Here is a 26,495-nt window from a genome sequence, read left to right as displayed (position 1 = left end):
CCATTCCCCAATTGCTGGGCATCCCCTCAAATGCCAATTCTTTGACACTACAAAAAGAGCTGCTATGAATATTTTGGAACATGTAGGACTTTTCCCATTTTTTACAATTTCTTTTGCATATAATCCTAGAATTGGAATTGCTGGGTCAAAAGGTATGAACAATTTTATTGCTTTTTGGCATAGTTCTATATTGCTCTCCAGAAAGATTGGATCCGTTCACAACTCCATCATCATGCATCAATGTCCCTCCCACAATCTCTCCAACATTGGTCATCTTCCCTTTTTCTCATCTGGGCTAACCTAATAGGTGTGAGATGATAGCTCATTGTTGTTTTAATTTGCATCTTCCAATCAACAGTGATTTTGAGCAATTTTTCATATGATTATATATAGCTTTAAGTTCTTCATTTGAAAACTATCTGTTCATATCTTTTGACCATTTGTCATGGGCATCCCAAAGTGCTACCAGTGCCCTCTGCTATCATCCCAGGAAGAACTGGATTTCATTGGAAAGTTGGTTCTACTGGCTCTTCTCTCAGGAGCTGCAGTTCTTCAGCCATTTACTGCAGTCATTGATTTTGCCAGTTTGTACACAGCAGCAAGTGGAAGATGTGGTGAGAGTGAGAGAGGTAAGCAAAGTGTAGGAGGCCATTTGAGGTTGGGAGGAACGGTGCAGCTGCAGGTCCCACAGTGTAGGGGCTCCCGGGTCTTTTTCACTTCTGCTTTAATTGTGGTGAATAGATGGTTCTCACAGGTGTCTTTGTTGGTCTGGCATCTTGATATATTGTTTCAGAGCCCAGACACAGTATTCACTAAACTGGGGGGAATGAATTATGATAAAGCTGTGAGTTGTCCCTTTGATCTGTACCAGTGGAGCTTTTTCCAGATATATTAATCCCTAAAGGGATCCCAGGACATGACCATCAATCAGTCAGTCGAGAAGTGTGCCAAGTAGGACAACTAGATGGAGCAGTGGGCAGAACACTGGCCCTTGAGTCAGGAGGACCCTGGTTCCAATGGGGAAGAGCTTAGGAACTAGAAAATCAAACCTGAGGGAGTGATTGGGAAGGAGTAACCTAACTCACATAAAGGGAAAGATGTAAATGAAAAAGAAAAAGAGAGAACACTTTGACAATCCTGCTTATCAATCAGGCATAATAATATACCACAACATTGCCATTATATGTATACACAAAGTAAATATAAGGTAATTGGGGTGAATTGGTGAAGAGGCACTATCACCTAGAGGAAGAGTTCAGGAAAAGTCTCCCCTTAAAAGGGAGATGCATTTTTTAAACATCACTTGTACAAAAATATTCATAGCAGCTCAGTTTGTGATAGCAAAGAATTGGAAATCGAGTGAATATCCATCAGTTGGGGAACATCTGAACAAATTGTGGTATATGTATGTTATGGAACATTGTTCTATTAGAAACCAGGAAGGATGGGAATTCAGAGAAGTCTGGAAAGACTTGCATTAACTGATGCTGAGAAAGATGAGCAGAACCAAAAGAACATTATACACTGAAACAGCAACATGGGGGTGATGATCAACCTTAATGGACTTGCTCATTCCATCAATGCAATAAGCAGGGACAATTTTAGGCTATCTTTGATTGAGAACACCATCTGTATCCAGAGAAAGAACTATGGAGTTTAAACAAAGACTAAAGACTATTTCTGTCAATTTTTTAAAAAAAAAGTTGTCTTATGTACTACACAATTTTGCTATGTCTAATATTTTATTTTTTCCTTAAGGATATGATTTTTTCTCTCAACACATTCAATTCAGATCAAAGTATAGCATGGAAACAATGTAAAGATTATCAGATTGCCTTCTGTGGGGGGTTGGGGAGGGATGGAAGGGTGGGAGAAAAATTGTAAAATTCAAAACCTTACAAAAAATGATGGGTAGAAACTACTATTGTATATAATAACAAAACAAATTTTATATATTATATATATGTACACACATATAAAGAGAGATACATTTTTTCATCTGTTCTAGATCAAGCTTGGTTTTTATATTTATACAGCATTGTTTCATTTTATTGTGGTTTTTAAATATTGTTGTCATTGCATATACTGGTTTCCTGGTTCTGTTTATTTCATTCTGTATCATTTTTTTATGCCTGCTTGTAATTCTAAAATCTGCATATCCTTAGTTTCTTACTGTACAGTAATATTTCACGACACACATTTTTAACTATTACCACAAATTTTTAGCAGGTTTCCAATCAATGAAAACCATGACATCAGGGAGGTAATGCCATGGCAAGCATGTGAATTGGATTTGAGTGAGGGGGGTGCTGCACTAAGTTACCAGTTTCACTTTTTCTTCCAGAGTCATCTGGATCCAGTGACCAGACATGAATCAGGACTACTGGAGATGGTCCTGGATGAGAGGCAATAGGAATTAAATGACTTGCCCAAAGTCACACAGCTAGTGTCCAGTGTCTGAGATTAGGATTCAACTTTCCTCCTCCTGACTCCAAGGTCACTGCTCTATTCCCTGCACCACCTAGCTACCCCTATTAGTATCAATAACATAGATGTTATTAAAATCAATAGTAAACATAATATTAAATATTTAAAGAAAAAGTTAATTGAACTGGAAGAAGAAATAGACAGTAAAACCATAATAGTGGGAGATCTTACTGTGCCCTTTTCAGATCTACATAAATCTAAACCAAAAATTAATTAAAATAATGAATAACTTCAGCAAAATTGCAAGATATTAGTTAAAGCCATGCAAATTATTAGCATTCCTATATATAAAATCAATAAATTCTAACAAGAGTTAAAAAGAGAAATTGTGTTCAAAATAACTACAGAAGTTATGAGAGTGTGTCCTCCAGTATTCACCATGTGACTACTACTATAACACTCTTTGCATAAATAAAATTAGGCAATTGGAAAAACTTTAATAACTTGTGGGTAGGTTGAGTCAATATATTAAGATTTACAATAGCGGGGCATTCTGGGTCGGTGTAGCCATGGTGGCCCGTGTCCTCTCCGCCTGTGTCCACCTCTTGCCCTCGGCCTCCGCGTCGCCCTCCCGCCCCTGGGGCCCTGCGCTGGTCTGGCTTCAGCCGCTGGGGTCGGCACCGTGCTTGCCCCCGCGCACACGCAGGTTTCAGGAATATCCCTACAGTTGAGCCGCTGATATAGTGACATGCCCCCCTGACACTGGAGAGCATTAAGGACCGTGTCCTCTATGTCTTGAAACTATATGATAAGATTGACCCAGAAAAGCTTTCAGTCTCTTCCCATTTCATGAAAGACCTGGGCTTGGATGGTTTGGACCAAGTAGAAATTATAATGGCCATGGAAGATGCATTTGGGTTTGAAATTCCTGACATAGATGCTGAAAAGTTAATGAGTCCACAAGAGATTGTAGATTACATTGCAGATAAGAAAGATGTGTACCAATAAAGTAATTTTTTTTAAATCAAAGAACTCCGATGATCCCAGCCAGTGTCTGAATGTGAGAACACATTAGGAGACCCTTGCTGCTTTTGTTGGACTATTTCTGTTGGAACTATATATTTAGGTTGTCTAAATATGTGTTGACCTTTAAAAATAAACATATAAAATAAAAAAAAAGATTTACAATATTACTTATACTCATTTACATGTGTAATTCTGTATTAAACTCCTGCAATTTTATTTTATAGAACTAGAAAAAATCACAACAAAATTCATCTGGAGAAGCAAAAGGACAAGGATCTCTAGGGAATAATAAAAAGAGTAGGAAGGAAAGAGTCTATCATTACCAGATCTCAAATCTTTAAGACAATTTGATACTGGTTTAAAAAGAGAGAAGTCAATTAATTAACCTCTCTCTTTTTAAAATTCTACATACAGAAATAAACACAGTAACTTTATATTTGATAAACTCAAAGACCCCAGTTACTAGAAGAACTTAATATTTGTTTATTTATTTATTTGTTTGTTTGTTTACTTGCTTATTTATTCACTTATTTATTTGATTGTTTGCTTATTTATTTATCTGAAAGATTTTATTTATTTTGAGTTTTACAATTTTTCCCCTAATCTTGCTTCCCTCCCCCTCCCCCACAGAAAGCAGTCTGTTAGTCTTTACATTGTTTCCATGGTATACATTGATCTAAGTTGAATGTGATGAGAGAGAGATCATATCTTTAAGGAAGAAAAATAAAGTATAAGAGATAGCAAAATTACATAATAAAATAATGGTTTTTATCTAAATTAAAGGTAATTGTCTTCGGTCTTTGTTCAAACTCCACTTTCTCTGGACACAGATGGTATTGTCCATCTCAGATACTCCAAAATTGTGCCTGATTGTTGGACTGATGGAATGAGCAAGTCCATTAAGATTGATCATCACCTCCATGAGGGTGTGCAATGTTTTTCTGGTTCTTTTCATCTCACTCAGCATCAAGAACTTAATATTTAATAAAAACTGCTGGGAAAACTGTTAAATAATAACCAGCCAAGTAATAGAGAATATAAAACAATTGATTTTGATTATATAAAGTTTAAAAGTTTTTGCATGGGGTGGCTAGGTGGCACAGTGGATAGATCACTGGCCCTGGAGTCAGGAGCACCTGAGTTCAAATTTGACCTCAGACACTTAATAATTACCTAGCTGTGTGGCCTTGGGCAACAAGCCACTTAACCCCATCTGCCTTGCAAAAACCTAAAAAAAAAGTTTTTGCATTAGACATATAACTGGGGGAAAAAGGTCTCATTTCTAAGATACTTAAGAAACAGATTGAAATTTATAAGAATAAAAACCCTATTAGATAAATAATCATAGACTATGAACAGATATTTTCTTTTGTTTACTATTATTTATTAATTATTTTAATGTTCAAATGAATCAAATTGACAAGAACTTCATTAATAGGTATGGTTAGAAATTTTTTCCTTTGCCTCCCTTCTCTACTCTCTTCCCAATGCTCAAGTAATGTGAAAAAAGTTATACATGTACAATCATGTGAAACATATTTATAAATTAGTCGTGTTGTGAAAGAAGAATCAGAATAAAAGGGGAAAATCATGAGAAAGAAAATACCAAAAACAATTTTAAAAAGTAAAAATAATATTCTTTGGCTTACATTCAGACTCATGGTTCTTTCTCTGGATGTAGATTTTTCATCACAAGTCTTTTGAAATTGTGTTTGATCATTGTATTGCTAAGAAGAGCTAAGTCTATCATAGTTAATTATCATACAATGCATGAACAATTATTTTCAAAATAATAAATTCAAACTTTAATAAACATTTGATAAAATAATCTAAATCAATAATAAAAAATACAAAAAAGCAATTATGTATTTCTTATTTACATTTTAAGATGGTTAACTATATTCAAGAGAGTTGGTGGGGTATTCCTTTATGTCCTTATCATATGATACTCAGATGTCATCGTTGAACTTTGTAAAAGGAGGTGGAGAGAGGGAAATGTTGAGCATCCTGATTGCAGAGCATCTGCACAAGAAACAACAGGTTCTGTAAAACCAACACTCATGACTCCCTGTCATATTATCATGGAGAATCTGAACTTGATTCAAACATGGTATTTGCCAGAGGATGCTCAGGGATGGGTTAGGGAAGGGTGCACAACATCCTAGAAGTAAGCTAGGAATTGAAATAAAACTCATTTGTCCATATTTTAAGGGATTTATATTCTTCCCCTTTCAAAAAAATGACTTTTTTTTATCATAACCATTTTGAAACTTTTTTCCATTTTCCACAATATTCCAAAGAACATGGACAAAGAAGTAACACTATTCTCTGTATGTTTCTTCAATTTTTTGGTTGAACCTGGTAATGATTACACCATGTTACATCTATTAGACTATCAAAAATGAAAAATTTCAGGGGGCGGCGAGGTGGTGTAGTGGATAAAGCACCGGCCTTGGAGTCAGGATTACCTGGGTTCAAATCCAGTCTCAGACACTTAATGATTACCTAGCTGTGTAGCCTTGGGCAAGCCACTTAACCTTACTACCTATATAGCTATATATATATATATATATATATATATATATATAGCTATGAAACACATCACTACAATGGTCATGTTGTAAAAGTAAACATAATCTCCTTCACACAAAGAAAAAGAAACTTTAAGAAAAAATAAAATGGGGAAAAAAAAGAATGTGTGTCAGTCTATATTTAAACACTATCAGTTCTTTCTTTGAGGTGGATAGTATTCTTTATCGTAAGTTCATCAGAGAAATTGCTTCAATATTTTTTCCCCACAGTTACTATTGCTAGTTGTATTTCTCTCCATCCTGTTCCCCAACCATCCCTATCATTAGAATATTTTCTAGCCTTTCTGAAAAAACAATTAGGAACCTGCTCAGAAAGTTTCCAAAAACTTTCCATAACCCTTGATTCAGCTATATCTCTACTAGATCTACTCTAAAGAAATCTAAGGACCTGTCCTCCTTTCTATCAAAGAATGTTATAGGATGTCAATTCAATAGATTATCATTGTATCATAAAAAATGATTAAATATATAATTTCAGAGGAAACTGTGAAGAACTTTATGAACTGATGCAAATCAAAAAGCGCCAAAGAATGATTCACGCAATGGTGACATTATTAAGGAAAAGCATCTCTAAGAGACTCAACTCTGATCATTGCACTAATTAACCATAAATCCACAAGAATGAAGATAAAATAAGCTTGATAAAGACAAACATCATGATAGAGAGGTGATGATCTCAAAATTCCAAAAGTAATATGCATACATATTTGGACATGGCTAATATAGGAATTTATTTTGCTGGACTATATATGTAGATATTGAGGAGTTTGTTTTTTGGATTTGTTTGCTTTTTAAAATAATTTCCCATGAAGGGAGATTAGAAGGGAAAGATACGGATGAATAAAAGTTGTTGCTTTAAAAATAAAATATTAACTATCAAAAAAGACATTACTATAACAAAAACAAAAGACATTGATAATTTTTGAAAGACTTTGACACACTCAGAACTTTTAAAAGATAGCTATATTTTATTTTATTCTAAATTTTTTTAATGATATGATCTCTTGTACTGCTAACCTTTGAGGGCTTTTGCTGCTGAATTATGTAAAGTGTTAATCAAAATCTATTACTATCATGCTCCTTTTCAGTTTCCTTAGCAGGTCCTCCTGAATATGGAGTCCCTCCTTCTAGAATCTATAATATTTATTTGGGGATTTATTGAAAGACAACTACTGAATTTCTTTCTTTCTAGATCTTACTTATTAAATTGTTCCACTTATCTAATTTTCTAGTTTTTCCCCCTAATACTATTACCATATAGGTTGATTAATTGCTGCTTTATAATATACATTTTTTTTTTTTGTTTTAGGTTTTTTGCAAGGCAAACGGGGTTAAGTGGCTTGCCCAAGGCCACACAGCTAGGTAATTATTAAGTGTCTGAGACTGGATTTGAATCCAGGTACTCCTGACTCCAGAGCCAGTGCTTTATCCACTGTGTCACCTAGCTGCCCCTATAATATACATTTAAATGCTAATGATAGACCCCTTAATTTTTAATTTTTTTCATTTCTTCCTTTGGAATTCTTAAACTTTTCTTTGTTATTCAGCCAATATTGAACTCTCTCTCCCTTCTTTCAAACTTCCCTATTTATTTCAAAGGCACCACTATCATTCCAATCTTCTACATTCATAACTTGATATTTTCCTGGATTCCTCATTCTCCCTCACCCTTAATCATTTACTGAATCTTGCAATTTCTACGTTCACACATCTCTTACATGCAATTCCTTTGTTTTATCCACATGGCTACTTAACTTAATTCAGGATTTATCTCTCACATGGATTATTTTTAAAAATATTTTCTTTCTTTTACAAAAGCAATTAATCTGTTCCTCCCTTTCCTTTCCTACCATTGAATATTTTTAAATCAGAAAAACAAATTCCTCAATATATATCTACATAGTCAAGTAAATTAAATTCTCATTTTAGCTAAGTTCCAAAATTCTGTATTTTAAGTTCATCACCTTTGTGCCAGAGATGAGAGTCACATTTTATCTTCATTCTTATAGTTAATCATTGCAAAGATCAGATATTAAAAGTCTTTCAGGATTGTTTTTTTCTATAATTTATCACTGTAAATTATATTACTTTTGCTCACTTTGATTTCATCAGTTCATAAAGGTCTTTCCAGTTTACTCTGAAATTGTCCATTTCATAATTTAAAAAAAAAAACATGGAACACTTTATGAACTTGAGTGACATCCTTGCACACGGGCCATGTTAATGATACAGATATCATTGTACTGCCGAGGCAAGCCCAATTTCATGATTTCTTGTGGAACAATAATATCCCATTTTATTCATATGCAACAATTTGCTTAGTCATTCTTCAATAGGAAAATACCCTTTCCTCCTTTAGTTTTCAATTTGGCAATGCCAAGAAGGGAATGGCTATAAATTTTGTTTACCTATAGATCCTTCCCCTTCCCCTGTCCTTTTAAAAAATTTCTTTGGGGGTATAGGCCTAGTAGCAGTATAACTGGGTCAAAAAGTTATGCACATTTTGGTTACTTTCCAGGCATAGTTGTACATTTTTTTCTAGAATTATTGGAACATTTCATAGCTCTCTCAACAATGCACTATTGTACGTGGCTTATTGCAACATCATCCTAATTGATTTTCCTGCCTCTTATATATTCCCCCCCTGCTTCCTCCCGATCCTCATGCTGGTCCATTCTATACGTAGCTGCCAAAGTAATTTTTTCCTTAAATGTAGACCTGACCATATGTCTCCCCTATTCAATCAATTCCAATGGCTTCCTATTGCCTCTAGGATAAAATATCAGTTTTTCTCTTTAGGCTTTAAAGTCATATTCAGTCTGGTCCTAATCTACAGTCCAATCTCATTAGGCAGTCCTTCCCATGCTAAACTCTGCAGTCCAGCCAAACTGACCACCTCTCAGTTCCTCACAGATGACACCTCTCTATGCCAACTCGTGGTCCTGCTACATGCTTGGAATGCATAGTACCCTTAGAAATTTTTGAGGTTATCTCTTTCCACTGCCATCAGTTTGAGCCTCCACCAACTGTGTTTCCTTCATTTGTTAGGGAGTCTGTGACTAGAACCCTAGTTCCATTTAACCACTTTAAACCAGATAGCCTTTACAAAGGCATATTCAAAGATATAGCAAGAACACATGTGAGAACATTCCCCCCAACTCTTCATGGACATAATCTCCCTTGTTCCATCTCTGAGGGAGATTAGGCTCAAATTTAGTTCAGATCTTACATAACATTGGTCCTACCACATGCATTCAAAGGCAACATTGCTGCCAGATGAGTCCTCCAGTGGGATGGGGTCCCAATGATTTTTTCTCCGGAGGCATTATTGCTCTGGCTGCAAAACCTAGCCTGTATTCCAAATTCCAGATTCCTATGGCTTCCCCCCCCCCCCCCCCAGTCTATGAAGCTCCCAAGGTTAGAGATTCCTAAAACAAAAAAATCAAGGAAAAGACCAAGGAAATTCTATTTCTCAGGGAACATATGGACTTAGAGGGAGAGAAGCCTAATGGCCCTTTACCTTTTAGCATCGTCCTCCATCAGTCACTATGAGTGAAGAAGTCACCTCACTCCTCCCAGATGTAAATGCAGCAAAATTGGGCTAGAGTTGACTCAGGCCCTTTTGAAGATGTTTACAATTCTTGCTACACAGCTAATGGGAAAAAAAAGCTTCTTCCATCCATGAGTCAGTCTAGCTGGAACTTGCTATAGAATGTCTATGCATGTCCAGTCTCTCCAAAGCACTTTTTTTATGTCATCATCATTCTTCAGGAAGCAATTCCCTATAGTCTTCCATTATGGATACCAGCTTCTCATTTCATTTATATTTATGCTGTACAGGTTTTGATATGTACTTCTTGTTTCTATTTTTAGACTTTGAGCTCCTTGTGTATAGTAATTTCATTTTGTCTTTGTATCTTTAATATATTGCCTGGCACATAGTAATTGCCTATTAAATACTTGTTGATTAACAAATAATTCCACAAAGCAATTTCCTGATGGTTTGATTAATGCTATACTAAATATGTATATTAATTTAAATAGTATAATCTTTTGATTATCATTTGTTTTAGAGCTGATCATCATTGATCCAATAGGATATAGTCTTTGGAGATCTGATTTAAGACAGTAGGAGGATTTCTCTGTTTCAACAAGAACTTTTCTACATCTACTGAAATAGTGATTGCATAATTGAGTATATTAATTGATGTTTAACCATCCTTGCTCTCCTGTACAAGCATAATATGGTCATAATGAATAATTTTAAGATATGTAGCTAAAATCTATTTGTCAATTTTTTAAAAAAATGATTGCTCCAGGGGCGGCTAGGTGGCACAGTGGATAAAGCACCGGCCCTGGAGTCAGGAGTATCTGGGTTCAAATCCAGTCTCAGACACTTAATAATTACCTAGCTGTGTGGCCTTGGGCAAGCCACTTAACCCCATTTGCCTTGCAAAAAACCTAAAAAACAAAACAAAAATGATTGCTACTGTATTTATTAGTGCTATTGAGCTATAGTTTTCTTTTTCTGCTTTATTCCTTCCAAGTTTGGATATGAGTTCTATACTGGTCCCTGAAAAAGGAATTTAATAGAATGTCTTCTTTTTCAATTATTGAGAATAAATTAAATTAAAAAGATGTTCATTATTGTTTAACTATTAAAATGAAAATCCATCTAGGTCAGGGTGTTATTTCCCTTTTAGTAGTTCTTTTTTGGCAAACTAGATTTCTATTTAGGAGACTGAATTACTTAGGATCATAGGTTTTTTGGATTTTTTTTTTTTGGTAGTTTGAGGGTTTAATACAAATAAAAAAGGAAAGTTTTTTTACTCATTTTCTTCATTCCTCAGTCTAGTATTTGGATTGGTGATCTTGACAGCTAGCTGAACTGTTCTTTCAACAGTGACTTTGCAATTCTTAGAGGAAACATTGGGAGCAATCTCAGCATGGTAAGATTTCTTGCACATCAGGAGAACTTCAAGCTCTTTGACATAGTGTACCAAAAACTTCCTGATCCATTTGGTAATATGTATTTTGTCTTCTTATTGCTTCCATGACCAATATTGGACATCATGATCTGGCCCTTGAATCATCTTTGCACTCCATTGTCAATGCCTCTTGGTTTACTCCAGTTTCTCTTGATTTTGACGTATCTGTTGGACTGGTGTCAGATGAACTCCTTGGTCCTCTTTCTTGAAGATTTTGGGCTTCACAAGGAGCCTGAGGGCAGGCCTGGTGTCAAAAGAGATAATAACCCTTCCATGGGAAGTACTGAGGGGAAAAAGAGAAAAAGTTTTTGCCTTCTTAATCTGAGTATTTAATATATATATATATATGTGTGTGTGTGTGTGTGTGTGTGTGTGTGTGTGTGTGTGTGTGTGTGTGTGTGGGAAGTCTTCCATTTCTTTTAAGTTCTCAGTCTTCCTGGCATCTAATTGTGTGTAATAGTTTCTGATAATTTCATTTATTTTCTCCATATTCATTGTAAATTTGCCTCATTAATTTTTTTATCTTGAAAATTTGATTTTCCTGTCAATTTTTGAATCAAATTAGCTAAAGGCATATTGATTTTGTTATTTTTTAAAAAAATATTTGGTTTTGCTTATTAGTACTCTATTGTTTATTTCATCAATTTTTTTATTTTGTGGTTGTTACTGGGTATTAATTTATCTGCTTGCTAGTTTTTTAAAATTGTTGGATTAGTTTATTAAACTTCTTTTCATTTAAATATATGATTTAAGAAGCACAAATCTTCCCTGATTCCTTTTTTTTAGTGGGGTTTTTTTTGGTGTTTTTTTTTTTATTTTTTTGCAAGGCAAATGGGGTTAAGCGGCTTGCCCAAGGCCACACAGCTAGGTAATTATTAAGTATCTGAGACCGGATTTGAACCCAGGTACTCCTGACTCCAGGGCCAGTGCTTTATCCACTGAGCCACCTAGCCGCCCCCTGTTTTTAGTGTTTTTTAAATATTTTCCCCAATTACATGTAATTGTGTCTATAGTTTCTGGGTTTGTCATAGAAGGCAGACTTCCAAATGTTGTATGGTGTCTATAGTTTGTTTTCTTTTAATTTTTACATTGCAATAGGTTAAGTGGTTTGCCCAAGGACACATAGCTAGGTAATTGTTAAGTGTTTGAGGTGGGATTTGAACACAGGTTCTCCTTACTCCAGGGCCAGTGTTCTACCCCCCTGCACTACTAGCTCCCCTTTCCCAATTACATGTAAAGACAATTCTCAGAATTTTTTTTAAAGATTTTATTTATTTTGAGTTTTACATTTTTCTCCCAATCTCACTTCCCTCACCCACCCACCCACAGAAATCAATTTGTCAATCTTTACATTGTTTCCATGTTGTACATTGATCCAAATTGAGTGTGATGAGAGAGAAATCATATCTTTAAGGAAGAACCATAAAGTATAAGAGAGAACAAGATCAGACAATAAGATAGCAGGTTTTTTTCTAAATTAAAGGGAATAGTCGTTGAACTTTGATGTTCAGACTCCATAGTTCTTTAGCTGGATACAGTTGATATTCTCCATTGCAGACAAATTGTCCCTGATTGTTGCACTAATGAAATAAGCGTGTCCATCAAGGTTAATCATCACCCCCATGTTGCTGTTAGGGTGTACAGTGTTTTTATGATTCTGCTCATCTCACTCAGCATCAGTTCATGCAAATCCCTGCAGGCTTCCCTGAATTCCCATCCCTCCTGGTTTCTCATAGAACAATAGTGTTCCATGACATACATATACCACAGTTTGCTAAGCCATTCCCCAATTGAAGGATATTTACTTGATTTCCAATTCTTTGCCACCACAGACGGGGCTACTATGAATCTTTTTGTACAAGTGATGTTTATACCTGTTTTCATCATGTCTTCAGGGTATAGACCCAGTAGTGGTATTGCTGGATCAAAGGGCATGCACATTTTTGTTGCCCTTTGGGCGTAATTCCAAATTTCTCTCCAGAAAGGATGGATGAGTTCACAGCTCCACCAACAATGTAATAATGTCCCAGATTTCCCACAACACTTCCAACAATGATCATTATCCTTTCCTGGTCATATTGGCCAGTCAGAGAGATGTGAGGTGGTACCTCAGAGAAACTTTAATTTGCATTTCTCTAATAAGTAATGATTTAGAGCAATTTTTCATATGACTATGGATTTCAGCATTCCTTTTTTGAAATATATTGAGTTCCAAATTTTCCTACCTCCCTTCCTCCCCTCCCCCTCCCCAAGATATAAAGCAATCTGACAGAGTTTATACTTGTGTAATAATGTAAAATATATTTCTGCATTCGTAATATTGTGAAAGAAACAGAAGGGGAAAAAAGATAAATAAAAAACTAAAAAAAAATGAAAGGATTATGCTTTGATCTGCATTCAGACACTATCAATTCTTTCTCTGGATGTGAATAGCATTTTCCATCACAAGTCTTTTGAAATTATTTTGTATCACTGTTTTACTGAGAAGAGCTAAGTCTTTCAGAGTTGATCATTGCACAGTGTTACTGTTACTGTATACAATGTTCTTCTGGTTCTGCTCACTTCACTAAGTATTAGCTCATGTAAGTCTTTCCAGGTTTTTCTGAAAGCATTCTGTTTTAATATTTCTTACAGTACAATAGTATTCCATAACATTCATATACCACAAATTGTTCAATCATTCTCCTGCTGTTGGGCGTCCTCTCAATTTCCAATTCTTTTCTGCTACAAAAAGAGCTGCCATAAATATAGATCCTTTGGACTACTTTTGATATATCATATAAATTTTTGTATTTTGGTTCCTTTTTTAATTAAAAAACTTTTTTTTGTTTTTTTTGCAAGGCAGTGGGATTAAGTGACTTGTCCAAGGTCACACAGTGAGATAATTATTAAGTGTTGGATTTGAATTCAGATCCTCCTGACTCCAAGGCTAGTGCTTTATCCACTGTGCCACCTAGTTGTTCCTGGTTCCTTTTTTTTTTATCATTATCTTCAAATGGTTATCTTTTCCCGATTTATTTGACCAGTTCTCTATAAGTTGATTCTCCTAAGTACAGCTCCTTTGACTCTGAGTTGCCCTTATGGGTCTTCTAGTTAAGCATCAGGCAGTACCTGTAGCTACTAATGGCTATTTTGTAATCAAGTGACTAGGAAGTGATGCCAAAAGTTTAATACTTTAGTCTTTTGAGACAAGCAATTCTTTAGGACGATATAAGCAGATTCCTTTTGCATTAGACAAGAAACATACACATGTGAACAAAATAAACCACATCTCTTCCACCTAGTGGAGAGAAACATGAACTGAAAGTAACCCTGTTATAAAGAACATTTCCAATATACCTGGCATTAAATATGGAGAATACTGAGAAAAAATATAAACATCATGGAATCTGTATGTGTGTGTGTGTGTGTGTGTGTGTGTGTGTGTGTGTGTGTGTGTGTGTGTAACTGGGTACTGGAGAATTCTAGAAAGAAGAAGCACATGGAGTTTTAATGAGAAGAAAACATTCTCTGGATTTGATCCAGAGAAGCATTTCTGAGAAGAGAGTTCTATGAAGTACTCTCTCTTCCAATAGAATTCCACTAGAAGCTCACATCATACATACATACTACTTCAGCCCCTGAAGGAATTCATTATGAATTCTCACTATGGAGGTTTTTCCATAAATAGGTGAAATCTGATTTTAAACCCTGAATCTTGACCTCCTAAAGATCAAAGCAAGAGACTGAAAGAGATACAAATAAGTATAAAATGTTCTATTATTCATGCTCTTTGAAAATTAAGAACAGTGAACTTAAAAATAAATTTAACAAATAATAAACCCATGTATTTCAGTTCTATATCATAGAACAGTTTTATATTATATTAAGAATTGGATATTAACTTCAAATAGTGCAAACTATTATATTATAATGGTTTCTTTAGGTTATCTATTCCTTATTTATGTTTTGGGTATTTTACAGTTTTTCTGTTCATCTATTATTTTTGTTTTTTAGTATAAAATTGTATTCCCAATGACTTCCCCCTTCTTTTTTATTTTGATAATTTGTTTTTCCTATCTCTTATCCCTGACTAATTTAGTTAATAGTTTATCAGTTGTATCTGCCTTTAAAAATTAACTTTATTCTGTCAATCAATTCAGTTATTTCTGGAATGGGTTATTTTGGTTTTTGATTCTATCAATTTTCTCTTGGATTTTAATGAACTATTTTATGCTCATTTTGGATTTATTCATTTAATAGTATTTTTAACTGTTCAGTCATCTTATTAATCATTTTCTTTTTTGTCAATATAAGATTTAATGGAAATAACTTTTCCTCTAACAACTTTAGTTATTAGTTTGTATGCCATACATTTTAATATCTTGTAATGTTACTAACATTTTCTTTGATGTAATTAATTTTTCATTTTTTGATAATTTATTCTTGACCCAATCATCCTTAAACAAATCATTTTTAGGCCAGCTTACATCTTTTGATTACATTGTTCTGCCATTTTTATTACAATTGTCCAATGGCCCATGAAAGTAGTGTTTAAAATGTCTACTTTTTTACATTTTAAAATATTCTTTTCAAAAAATATTCTTGGAGCGGCTAGGTGGCACAGTGGATAGAGCACTGGCTCTGGAGTCAGGAGTACCTGAGTTCAAATCTGACCTCAGACACTTAATAATTACCTAGCTGTGTGGCCTTGGGCAAACTACATAACCCCATTTGCCTTGCAAAATCCTAATACATATATATATATATATATATATATATATATATATATATATATTCTTTATGAACTAGAGAATGACAAATTTTTGTTTATGACCTGTGAAATTTTGAACAAGAACTCATTCATCTAATAAATCCATTCAATTCTTCCCCTAGTGCTATTGGAAGTTAATTTTTCATCATTCTGTAATTTCTTTCTATTTTAATTATATCTTCAAAGGAAGTATTAAGTTCTCCCATTAATAATGTTATGGCAACAGCATTTATTAAATGTTTGCTATGTGTTAGATACTATTCTTAGTGTTGGGGACAAAAGAACATATAGGAAACAGACCCTACATTCAAGAATCTAGTGGGGGAAGACCAAGGTCACAAGAAACAAGGGAGAGCAAGATAAGTAAAAAGACAAAGCCCAAACAAAATGTTTTCTAAAATTTAAGGAAGGACATGTAACTTTTTCTTTGCAGGAAATAATATTTGATTATTTATTTTTCCAACTACATGCAATGGTAGTTTTCAACAATTTTTTTTGCAAAGTTTTGAATTTTACATTTTTTTCTTCCTCTCTTCCCTCTCTCCTCCTCCTGACAGAAAGCAATCTGATATAGACTCTACATTTATAAACATTCTAAACATAGATCCATTGTAATCATGTTGTAAAAGAACAATCAACTCAAAACAGGAAAAAAAAACCTTATATCCAAAACAACTTTTAAAAATTGAAGATACTAAGCTTTAGTCTGCATTTAAACTCCACATTTCATTCTCTGGATGTGGATGATATTTTCCATCACAAAGTCTTTTAGAACTATAATGTGTAATTTTTCACTCACAGATGATGGAAAAGTTAATAGGGAAAGTTTAATGGAGTTTTCATGTGATTTGGACTTGGAAAAGAGGAACTTCCAAAGATGAAAATGGGAAGGGAGAATTCATTCAAAGAATGGGAGATAACAAAGGCATAAAATTACAGGAAAAATAGAAAGTTAATTTAACAAAAATATCAGGGCAGCTAGGTAGTGCAATAGAGTACTGGCCCGGAGTCAGGAGAACCTGAGTTCAAATCCAGACTCAGATACTTAGTAATTGTCTAGCTGTGTGACCTTGGGCTAGTCACTTAGCTCCATTACCTTAAATAAATAAAAATTTAAAAAAACAAACAAACAAGAATATCAAATATTTGAAGGACAGTAGGTTGAGATATGTCAAAGCAGATGACTGAATGCCAAGCTAAGGCATGAAGATTTGAATCTGTTTGGCAATGATGAACCATTGAAAATTTTAAAAGAGAAGAGTAATATATTTATCATAATGATTTGGGAAGATTAGATGAGCAATATAATGTGAGAGTTTAATGTGAAAAACAATATCTAGCAAATACAATGCGTGACTCCCATTACTGGAGCCAGGTTGTTTCATGTGGCTCTTGAGGGGTTGGAGAGTTTCTCTTTTGTTGTCATTGGCTTGAACCCACATAACTATGATTAACAGCTAGCTCCATTTTAAACACTTAACATTGGGAATATTGACTTCAAAGACATAGCAATAATGAACATTTTCTTCAGTCCATAATCTTCCTCACATCATCTTACTCTCAGAAGGTTTAGGCGAAACACTTAGCTAGTTTCTACAAGGAACTGGTTCTGCTAAGTCCACATTCATATGTGAGATTGATTCTTCACTTTAGTCTTCACTAGTATAAGTACAGAAAGTCTATTTTTGCTCCTAAAGGCATTGATTCTGGTTTAACTGCAAAACCTGGCCAAGAATATTTGGATTCTAAAGCACCTTCTGGGGCACCTTCAATCCCTCTCCCTAGAACAGAACAGAGGCTAAGCACTGAGCTTCATTTCTTGGACCAAATGTGGTCTCTCATTGGACACCATGAGAAGGTAACAAGACCCCTCAAGGGTGACTGTAGCAAAATTTGATATTAGTGGCTGATGCTGACAGGCTTTTTTGAATACCCCTGAAACCAATCAAAAAGCCTCTCCTCCGCAAGGTTAGCCAGTTGAATTCAGTTATGAAATATCCTTACACATGCTCCCTAGTCTCTCCAAGGCACTTCCCTTATTCCTCATCCCATTTCTTCTGGGAGTAATCTTCTTATCCTCTCTATGTTCAAAGATGCTGTACTGGGTACTTTGAGTTCACATCATTGTAAGAAACAATGAATATGAAGAATCTAGGAAAACTTGGGCGATCATATATGGGAAATGGCAGACTATAAATATGGAAATGAAACAAATCTCAATCAACAAATATTTTTTTAAAGCTTACTGTATATCTCATGCTATTCTTGGTGATTGAGGGGAAATGTAACCTGCAGCTCAAAGCTCATTTGAATAATACTGTCTTCATTGATGGAGACTGATTGCTCAATACTCAGATTACAATGTTATGTGAAGGTTAGAGTTGGCAGGAGCTTGAGAGAAAGAGCTCTTGGTCTTCCAACTTCCAGTTTTACAACAGGAAAGTAATTTTAGATTTTCTTTCTTTAGGGAGAGATTCTTGAAATGAGAGAATGATTCTGGAAGGAGCTGACTTCTAGAAGAGCCAGCACCTTAATTATATTTTCACGTATAGCTTCACTAGAGATTTTGGAACATTTCTCCTTGAGTAATATCTGGAACTCTTGTGATTGAGCTAAGATTTTTTCCGATTGAGAACTTATTCACTCTGTGTACTGTCTAGTATAATCTCTGATTATATCTCTATGCACCTTCTCTGATTTCTATTTATTTTGTTTGATTAATTTTGGATTTATTTTGGATTTCTATTTCTATTGGCTTAGATAAATGGATTTATTTTCTATGTGTATGTAGTCTTTTTGGAATTGGCATTTGATGTAAAGAAAGGCTTGCCTTGGCTATATACCTTGGGGGATTCTTTTTCATTAAATTAAAATTTATTTCCCCTAGATTAATACTATTATAAAAATATTTTGAGCATACCCTTTGATCCAGCAATACCACTACTGGGTCTATACCCTGAAGACATGATAAAAAAGGGTAAAAACATCACTTGTACAAAAAGATGCATAGCAGCCCTGTTTATGGTGGCAAAGAATTGGAAATCAAGTAAATGTCCTTCAATTGGGGAATGGCTTAGCAAACTGTGGTATATGTATGTCATGGAACACTATTGTTCTATTAGAAATAAGGAGGGATGGGAATTCAGGGAAGCCTGGAGGGATTTGCAAGAACTGATGCTGAGTGAGATGAGCAGAACCAGAAAAATACTGTACACCCTATCAGCAACATGGGGGTGATGTTCAACCTTGATGGACTTGCTTATTCCATCAGTGCAACAACCAGGGACAATTTTAGGCTGTCTGCAATGGAGAATATCATCTGTATCCAGATAAAGAGACATGAGTTTGAACAAATTTCAAGGACTATTCCCTTTAATTTAGGGGAAAAAACCTGATATCTTATTGTCTGATATTGTTATCTCTTATACTTTTTGTTTCTTCCTTAAGGATGTGATTTCGCTCTCATCACACTCAATTTGGATCAATGTACAACATGGAAACAAAATAAAGACTAACAGATTGCTTTCCATGGTTGGGGGGGGGAGGGAAGTAAGATTGGGAGAAAAATTGTAAAACTCAAAACTCAAATAAAATCTTTAAAAAAAATTGTTTCGGGGTGGCTAGGTGGTGTAGTGGATAAAGCACTGGCCTTGGAGTCAGGAGTACCTGGGTTCAAATCCAGTCTCAGACACTTAATAATTACTTAGCTGTGTGGCCTTGGGTAAGCCACTTAACCCCATTTGCCTTGCAAAAACCTAAAAAAAAAAATAAAAAATAAAAAAATTATTTCCCTTAGGACTAACAATAAAAGAGGACAGATAGATATCATTCTAGTTCAGTTCCTCTCTTTTCTGGGAGGAGTAGAGTAGTGAGAAAGTTGATTTATTGAGTGAGGATCCCTACTCAAATTTTAATTAGTATTAATCAATCTGATATGATTCTAAGCGCTGTATATTGGGTCCCAGAGCTATGAACTGCAGATGGTAAGATCACTTATACAATTAGAAAGCTAGCTAGAAATCCTCTACCCTTGTTTTGCCTAGTTTTGATGACTAATCCCTGTGTGGCAGAGGTGACTCAATTGACATGAAAATACTAGGCAGACCACAAATAGTTACATTTTGTGATTTTCTATACTGATTTTGTATGTCCTGAGAAATTACATTCTTGTAACATCCCTTGCTACCATTCCTGAGTACAGTCATCCTCCCCTCTATCAGACCTTTGAATTGATAACAGTGATCTATGTACCCTATATTCTTCCAGCTTAGATAGGAGGACCTTAGCCAAGAGAATCTTACAAGAAGGAAACAGAGGCAGAAGTCTTATAATAACAAATTGTTAGCTCTTTGTTAACCAAAATGAAAATGTTACCCCTGAACATCCTGACATAATCCTTTACACTTCACCTGCCCTACTCCTACAGTTTTCCCAACATGTGAGCAATCCCCTCTATGCCTATATAAACCCTAGCTTTTTACTCTGGAGTCCACAGACAGTAACCTTGCACCTATGAAATAAAACTTATCTGTTCCTTATTATTCTGAGTTGTGAGTCTTTGTGAAATTCTTTCATTAATTAAATTCTAGCTTACCAAGTGAGCCCCAAACCTCATCAACTCAACTACATGGAAATTCCCAATTTATTTTTATATCTCTGGACCAAGTAAGTGACCCCCCTTATGACCACCTAGTCAAGAATGTAGCGACTGTGCCATTTCCTCTTGTCTAATCTAAGAAATTAGCCTATGCATTTTGACTGTCTTATGATCACTTTGTCAGTGGATATGTCCCATGCTTCACCTAATCTATGGTCCCTTTGTTAATATGTCATTTTTTGGCCCTCAGTAGCAAGGTCTTTCAATCAATGAGATTCTGTATTTCACCATGCCTCTTTTTCATATGTGGGTATCAAACCTTATAAAAACAGAAGAAGGGAACATCTCATGATGAAGATATGAGATACACTTCATTGGAGAGGACCATGGACCGTTTCATAAAGTGTCACTGACTCAGAGCTCTGCCTCAGTCTCTTTTATTGAAGGCAGGACAATTTTAATCTCCATATTAGGCATCCTCTAGCTCTAACCTTCTGCTTCCTTTCCTGGAGGAAATTAAAATCTTTCTTGTAGAAAGGTAGGTGAAGGAGACTCTAGAGATCTCTATTAATGTCATCTCTATTAATGTCATTAATGTTGTTGTTGCTGTTGTCATCTTTAGATAGACAGATGTGGACATAAATAACCTCCTTACACAGACAAAAACTAAATAATATCAGTCCTCAAGAAGCAAATATTGTCAGGGGAGGTAACATTTTTGAATATGACTGTGTACAACTATATATGAAATGAATACAAGATAACTTTTTTTTAAGGTTTTTGCAAGGCAAACGGGGTTAAGTGGCTTGCCCAAGGCCACACAGCTAGGTAATTATTAAGTGTCTGAGACAGAATTTGAACCCAGGTACTCCTGACTCCAGGGCTGGTATTTTATCCACTATACCACCTAGCCGCCCCTCCCACAAGATAACTTTTAAGAGGCCCAAGCCTGACAGGATAAATTCATTCTTAGACTGGATCAATCTGTGTGTTTGTACTTGTTCCAAGGGAGAATTCTATTGGGATGGAGTCGCTGGTATAATACTTTGTGTGTGTGTGTGTGTGTGTGTGTGTGTGTGTGTGTATATATATATATGTATATGCGGGGGTCCAGCCTCCGGGGGGGTCCTTGGAACCTGACAGGAGGGATAGAGTTGGTGAAATGAGTTGAGTCAACACAGGGGTAAAGGCAGGAGCAAGTTGACTGACTGTCAGCTGCTTAGATTTATTTTTATAGTCTCAGAATCATGTATGTATCAAACAAGCAAGATAAGATCATTTACTTGGTTACAAAAGTGTACAATTTTCATCATCAATCATATAATACATGTGGTTACAAGTTTTAATCATGTGATTACAAGTTTAATTAATAATTATATAGTTAATTGATTTCTTATCCCTACTCAGACCATGATGACCTCAACCTATCTCTTACCTTATTTATTACTACATTGTATAATTGCTAATTCATTTAAAGTTATTAATTAAGCAATTCTTTTAATGGAAAGTTTTTTATATTTTTTTTGTGTAATATTTTTTGATATACTCCCTTAACAATCTATAGTGAGGGTCTTTATGCTTGTCCACCCATCTGTTAACTCTTACAATAACCAATTTTTCTTTCAGGATTTGTTGGTAGAAACCACGGTTTCTGTGACTTTTTTATTCTTTCCCATGAAACTAAGGGTGCTAGTTCACATATCGGTCACCTGTACTAACTATTTTCTCACCATCTTTTTCATATATTCCTATGTATGATAAGGGGGGCAAAACTATTAATTTCCCTGGAATTCTATCTGACCCATCTTGTATCTGTATTCCCTGTATATATTCTGACATCTCCTTGGAATTCCCAGGGTTGGGTTTTCCAGAGATTTCATAATGTTGAAGCCTTGTGTATGCCTCAGGGAGAGAGGCAGTCCTGTTAAATTTGGACAGAGTTTACAATCTGTTTTTTCCAAGGAATTTCTCTGAAATCCTTCCTTTATAGCCATTCCACTATTAGGGTGAGTAAATATTGCAATCAATAATAGACCTATAAATATTGGTATGCATGGAATCCCTATATATATATTGAAGAAGGAAATATTGTTCCATCAGGCAGTGTGACCGCCTTGAGTCTTCTTGCTGCGACTGTATCAAACAGCTTAGAGACCCTGGCTCCCAAAGTATATATACTATAAGACAATAAGACAACTGGGGCTCTGTAGTAGTGATCAGATTTGGAAATTAGCTAGGGTGAGTTATGAACTATACCTCAAAATTTCAAAACAGAGAACTCTGGGGGCAGCTAGGTGGTGCAGTGGATAAAGCACTAGCCCTGGAGTCAGGAGTACCTGGGTTCAAATCCGGTTTCAGACACTTGATAATTGGCTGTGGCCTTGGGCAAGCTACTTAACCCCATTTGCCTTGCAAAAACCTAAAAACAAAAAACAAACAAAAAACAAAACAAAACAGGGAACTCTGGTTCTATACCCTACCACTTCACATCTGGAATCTCTGATTTTAGTTCAGACTCCCCTTTCTTCCTATTCTTTCATATTCAAAGATTACAGAAATTCAACATAAAGTGGCCATGTAGTTTATGAAATATCATTAAGATAAAAGGAAAAATCAGAAGCCATTCACTTATATGATGAGTAGGAAGCCTCAGCTTAATCTCAATGACTTTTGCTCCCTGTTTCCAGAAAAGCAACCAAGAAGTCTGTCTTCAAAGGAAGGTAAGGTAAAGAGAACAGCATTTTTATGTCTCTGCGAATTTGCAGTTATTTGTCACTTCGCCATCTTCTCTTTTGTGTAGCTCTTTGACCTTTGAAAGGCAGTCCTGCTTCCCAGTCCTTTTTCCTGAATCATCATCCACATCATCACTCCTCCACACTCTAGCAAGAATGTGACAACATAGAGAGGAATTTTGTAAATAATCCAATAAGTCAAAAAAGTGTGGAACATTGCTGATCCCTGAGTAACTTTGAGTAAATTGCCAAAGTTCTTCAATTAGGCTCCAGGATTGTAGGGTGTTGGTTATTAGATAAAGACAATTGATGGGAACTGGGGAATACCTACTGAAAGAATCGTCATACCCTTTAGTGACCTTGAAAAGGCAAGGGACATAGGAATAGATGCAGAATAAAGTGAATAGAACCAAGAGGACAATATAGACTATAACACCAACCATGTAAATACAACAACTCTGAAATATTAAGAATTTTATCAATGTTTACTAGATCTTTTGGCTAGCTAGGATGATTGTTTCCAAGAAAAACTCAGGAGCTAAAGATCCTGGAAGTTCTGTTTCTTCCAAATAAGAGAAGAGAAGGTTCTTACCTCAGATAGAACCAGAGGAAGTTCTGGTAGAGAAGGAGTCAGAGATATCTCTCAGAAGAGGGTCTGGAAGAGAATTTGAGAGATAAGGCACTTGTAGAAGTGGCAGCCACAGATTGACAACTTTTTTTAACAGTTGGAACTTTTCTTTCCTTGGTTCATAATTTGACTTATTAAGAGAATCGGAGAAATTGCAATATATGAAAAAGCTAATTACTAAGAATTATTTGGATCTTTAGACTTTTTGCTTAGTAAGCTTTTATTTTTTAGCCATAGTTAGATAATGATCTCTTTAATGGCATAATGAATTTGAGATTTTGCTATAAAAAGTGTGAAATCAAGTATGGGAAAACTATGCATATTTGATGGTGCTAAATTTAACTGCTTGGAATATCATCATACTGAGTACTGTCCATCTCCAGAGAAAGAACTGGTAAGCTTGAATGTAAATTGGAGATATTTTTTTGTCTGTGTTTTCTTTTACAATATTACTTATATAGAAATATGTTTTGCATGACTACCATGTATAACTTATGTCAAGTTGCTTGCCCTGGCAATGATGAGTGGGAAGAAGATATAGGGAGAAAATTTGGAACTCACATTTTGGAAAAAGAATGTTAAAATTGTTTTTACATATAATTGGGAAAAAATAAAATATTAAATTGAAGAGGGAAAAAAGAGAATATTTCCTGACTAGTAAATTAACTAATTGTCTGGGGATTCAAAGGAGTTTATGAATTTGTATTTTAAAAATTTTTTGTTAGTTTATTTTTATTTTTAGCTTAGCAAAGAAAGGAAGCCAGGTGGAACTGTCACCTTTATCCTAGACTAACACCTTCAGGAGCTAATCTCATTATCTCTAAGCCAACTGGTCATTTTGAGCCAGGAATTTTTTTTCCCCTACACCCTCTGGGTAAAGGAAATAGAGACCCCAAGAGAAAGTCATGCCCTAAGGCAACAATAGTGGCCTCTGCTGGGTAACAAATACCATAACCACCTGTGATTCCAAAGGACTGATGAATGTAACCTCCAGGCAAAGAGATGATAGATTTAAATTGTGGAATGAGACATACATTTTTAGATGTGGACATGGGAATTTATTTTGCTTTACTGCACATCTGTTACATAGGTTTTGTTTTTCTTTTCTTTTTAAATTGAGGTGGATTTGAGGGAGAGAAAATAAATGATTGTAGAGCTAAATAGAAAATTTGGACTTCAAACAGGAGACTCAAGAGACACATGGAAAGGTAAAAAAAAAGGTAAAGAAAAAACTGCTAACCAATACGAAAATGAATACTTGTAAATTAAAACTAAAAATTTTTAAAAGCTCTGAGAAGGGCAACTAGGTGGTGCAGAGCACTGGCCCTGGAGTCAGGAGGACCTGAGTTCAAATCTGCCTCAGACACTAATTACCTAGCTGTTGACCTCGGGCAGTCACTTAACCCACTGCCTTGCAAAAAAAAAAAAAGCTCTGAGAAAATTTGTCTTTTTTTTTTCTTTTAGAAAATGGGACAAGGAGAAAAGGAAGCTTAGGGTTCCTCTCCCCTCCACTTACTGGCAATAGTGTCTTGCTGTAGAAGAATTTGGCTTCTTCCATTAGAGCAAGGAGTTCAACCATGGAATCCAGTCAAATTAGTGAGAGGAATCAAGAGTTTGGTGGCTGAAAGTGGGATACTTCTTAGGAGATGGCAGATCCCAGAATTGAGACTTCTACTAGTTTAATGGGTTATGGTTCTTCCTGAAAGAGCATAACGAAGGACAGGTTTTTAATTGAGCTCAAAGTTGAGGACAGTAGAGACCACAGCCAAACATGAGTTTGTTTTTTTTCCTGGGACTGATAAATTGTCATTTTACATTTCACTTGGTCTCCAAATTGTCCGAATAACTCTCTTCTAGAACCATGTTTTTTGTCACGTGGCAAATGTTTCCCTCCAAGAAGGGACTGATGGAAGCAGTGGATGTTTATTCAACATCCAGGATCTCTAACATATTGAAATCACACAGTAGCCTCTAAGACTGGAAATGTCCATCACAGGCTTGCTGAAACTTAGTTACTAAAAATCAGTGTTCCAAGATCTACTCTCAGATTCGTCCAAGCAGGACTTATATTTAGGCTGCCTATTTTTAGTTAACTTACTGGAATAGTCCAGACACAAGGGTATCTCACTCAATCCCTTCTAAAGATCCACTGCTCAGTAACCAATAGATTGTTGTTTTGTTTTGTTTTTCCCATTATTCCTGAAATGCCTGTGTCCTTCAGTGCTGGCCAAAAGTAGGTAGAGTACCTATGTGAATGCTCCATGACCCATGTTACACTCACGTGGCTATAGTCACATACCTTCAGGTAGGTCAATTTCTTTTAAGAATAGTCCTGTTGGGGGGTGGCTAGGTGGCGCAGTGGATAAAGCACTGGCCCTGGAGTCAGGAGTACCTGGGTTCAAATCCGGTCTCAGACACTTAATAATTACCTAGCTCTGTGGCCTTGGGCAAGCCACTTAACCCTGTTGCCTTGCAAAAAACAAACTAAAAAAATAGTCCTGCCACCATTTCCCAATTAATAAATAATCAAAAGATAACAGCAGCTTTCAGATGAAATTATTAATGCTTTCTAAAGCCATTTAAAAATGTTCTAGCTTACTATGTATTGGAGAAATGCAAATTAAAACAATTCTGAGATACTTCTTTATATCTATTTGACTGGCTAATAGAACAGAAAAGGAAAATGACAAATGTTGGAGGAGATGTATAGAAAAATGAGATATTCATGTATTGTTGATGAAGTTGTGAACTGA

At 35.4% G+C, this 26,495-nt stretch overlaps 2 protein-coding genes across 2 annotated transcripts in view; one reads left to right on the top strand and one right to left on the bottom strand.

Annotated features, from left to right (window-relative positions):
* Nucleotides 1-26,495, bottom strand: part of PTCRA (pre T cell antigen receptor alpha) — a 48,498-nt gene that overhangs the window by 13,893 nt on the left and 8,110 nt on the right. Inside the window, exon 2 of the mRNA XM_074190166.1 lies at nucleotides 23,707-23,769. The gene's annotated coding sequence lies outside the window, so the exon portion shown is untranslated. The remainder of the gene's footprint in view (nucleotides 1-23,706; nucleotides 23,770-26,495) is intronic.
* PEX39 (peroxisomal biogenesis factor 39) overlaps nucleotides 2,997-26,495 on the top strand; it is a 33,725-nt gene continuing 10,226 nt past the window's right edge. Inside the window, exon 1 of the mRNA XM_074189991.1 lies at nucleotides 2,997-3,133. Coding sequence (XP_074046092.1) covers nucleotides 2,997-3,133 — 137 coding nt within the window. The remainder of the gene's footprint in view (nucleotides 3,134-26,495) is intronic.

The sequence above is a fragment of the Macrotis lagotis genome, chromosome 5 (assembly GCF_037893015.1).
Source record: "Macrotis lagotis isolate mMagLag1 chromosome 5, bilby.v1.9.chrom.fasta, whole genome shotgun sequence".
In the NCBI taxonomy this organism is placed as follows: domain Eukaryota; kingdom Metazoa; phylum Chordata; class Mammalia; order Peramelemorphia; family Peramelidae; genus Macrotis; species Macrotis lagotis.
The sequence above is the reverse complement of the archived record's forward strand: the minus strand, read 5'-3'. Positions and strand labels throughout refer to the sequence as shown.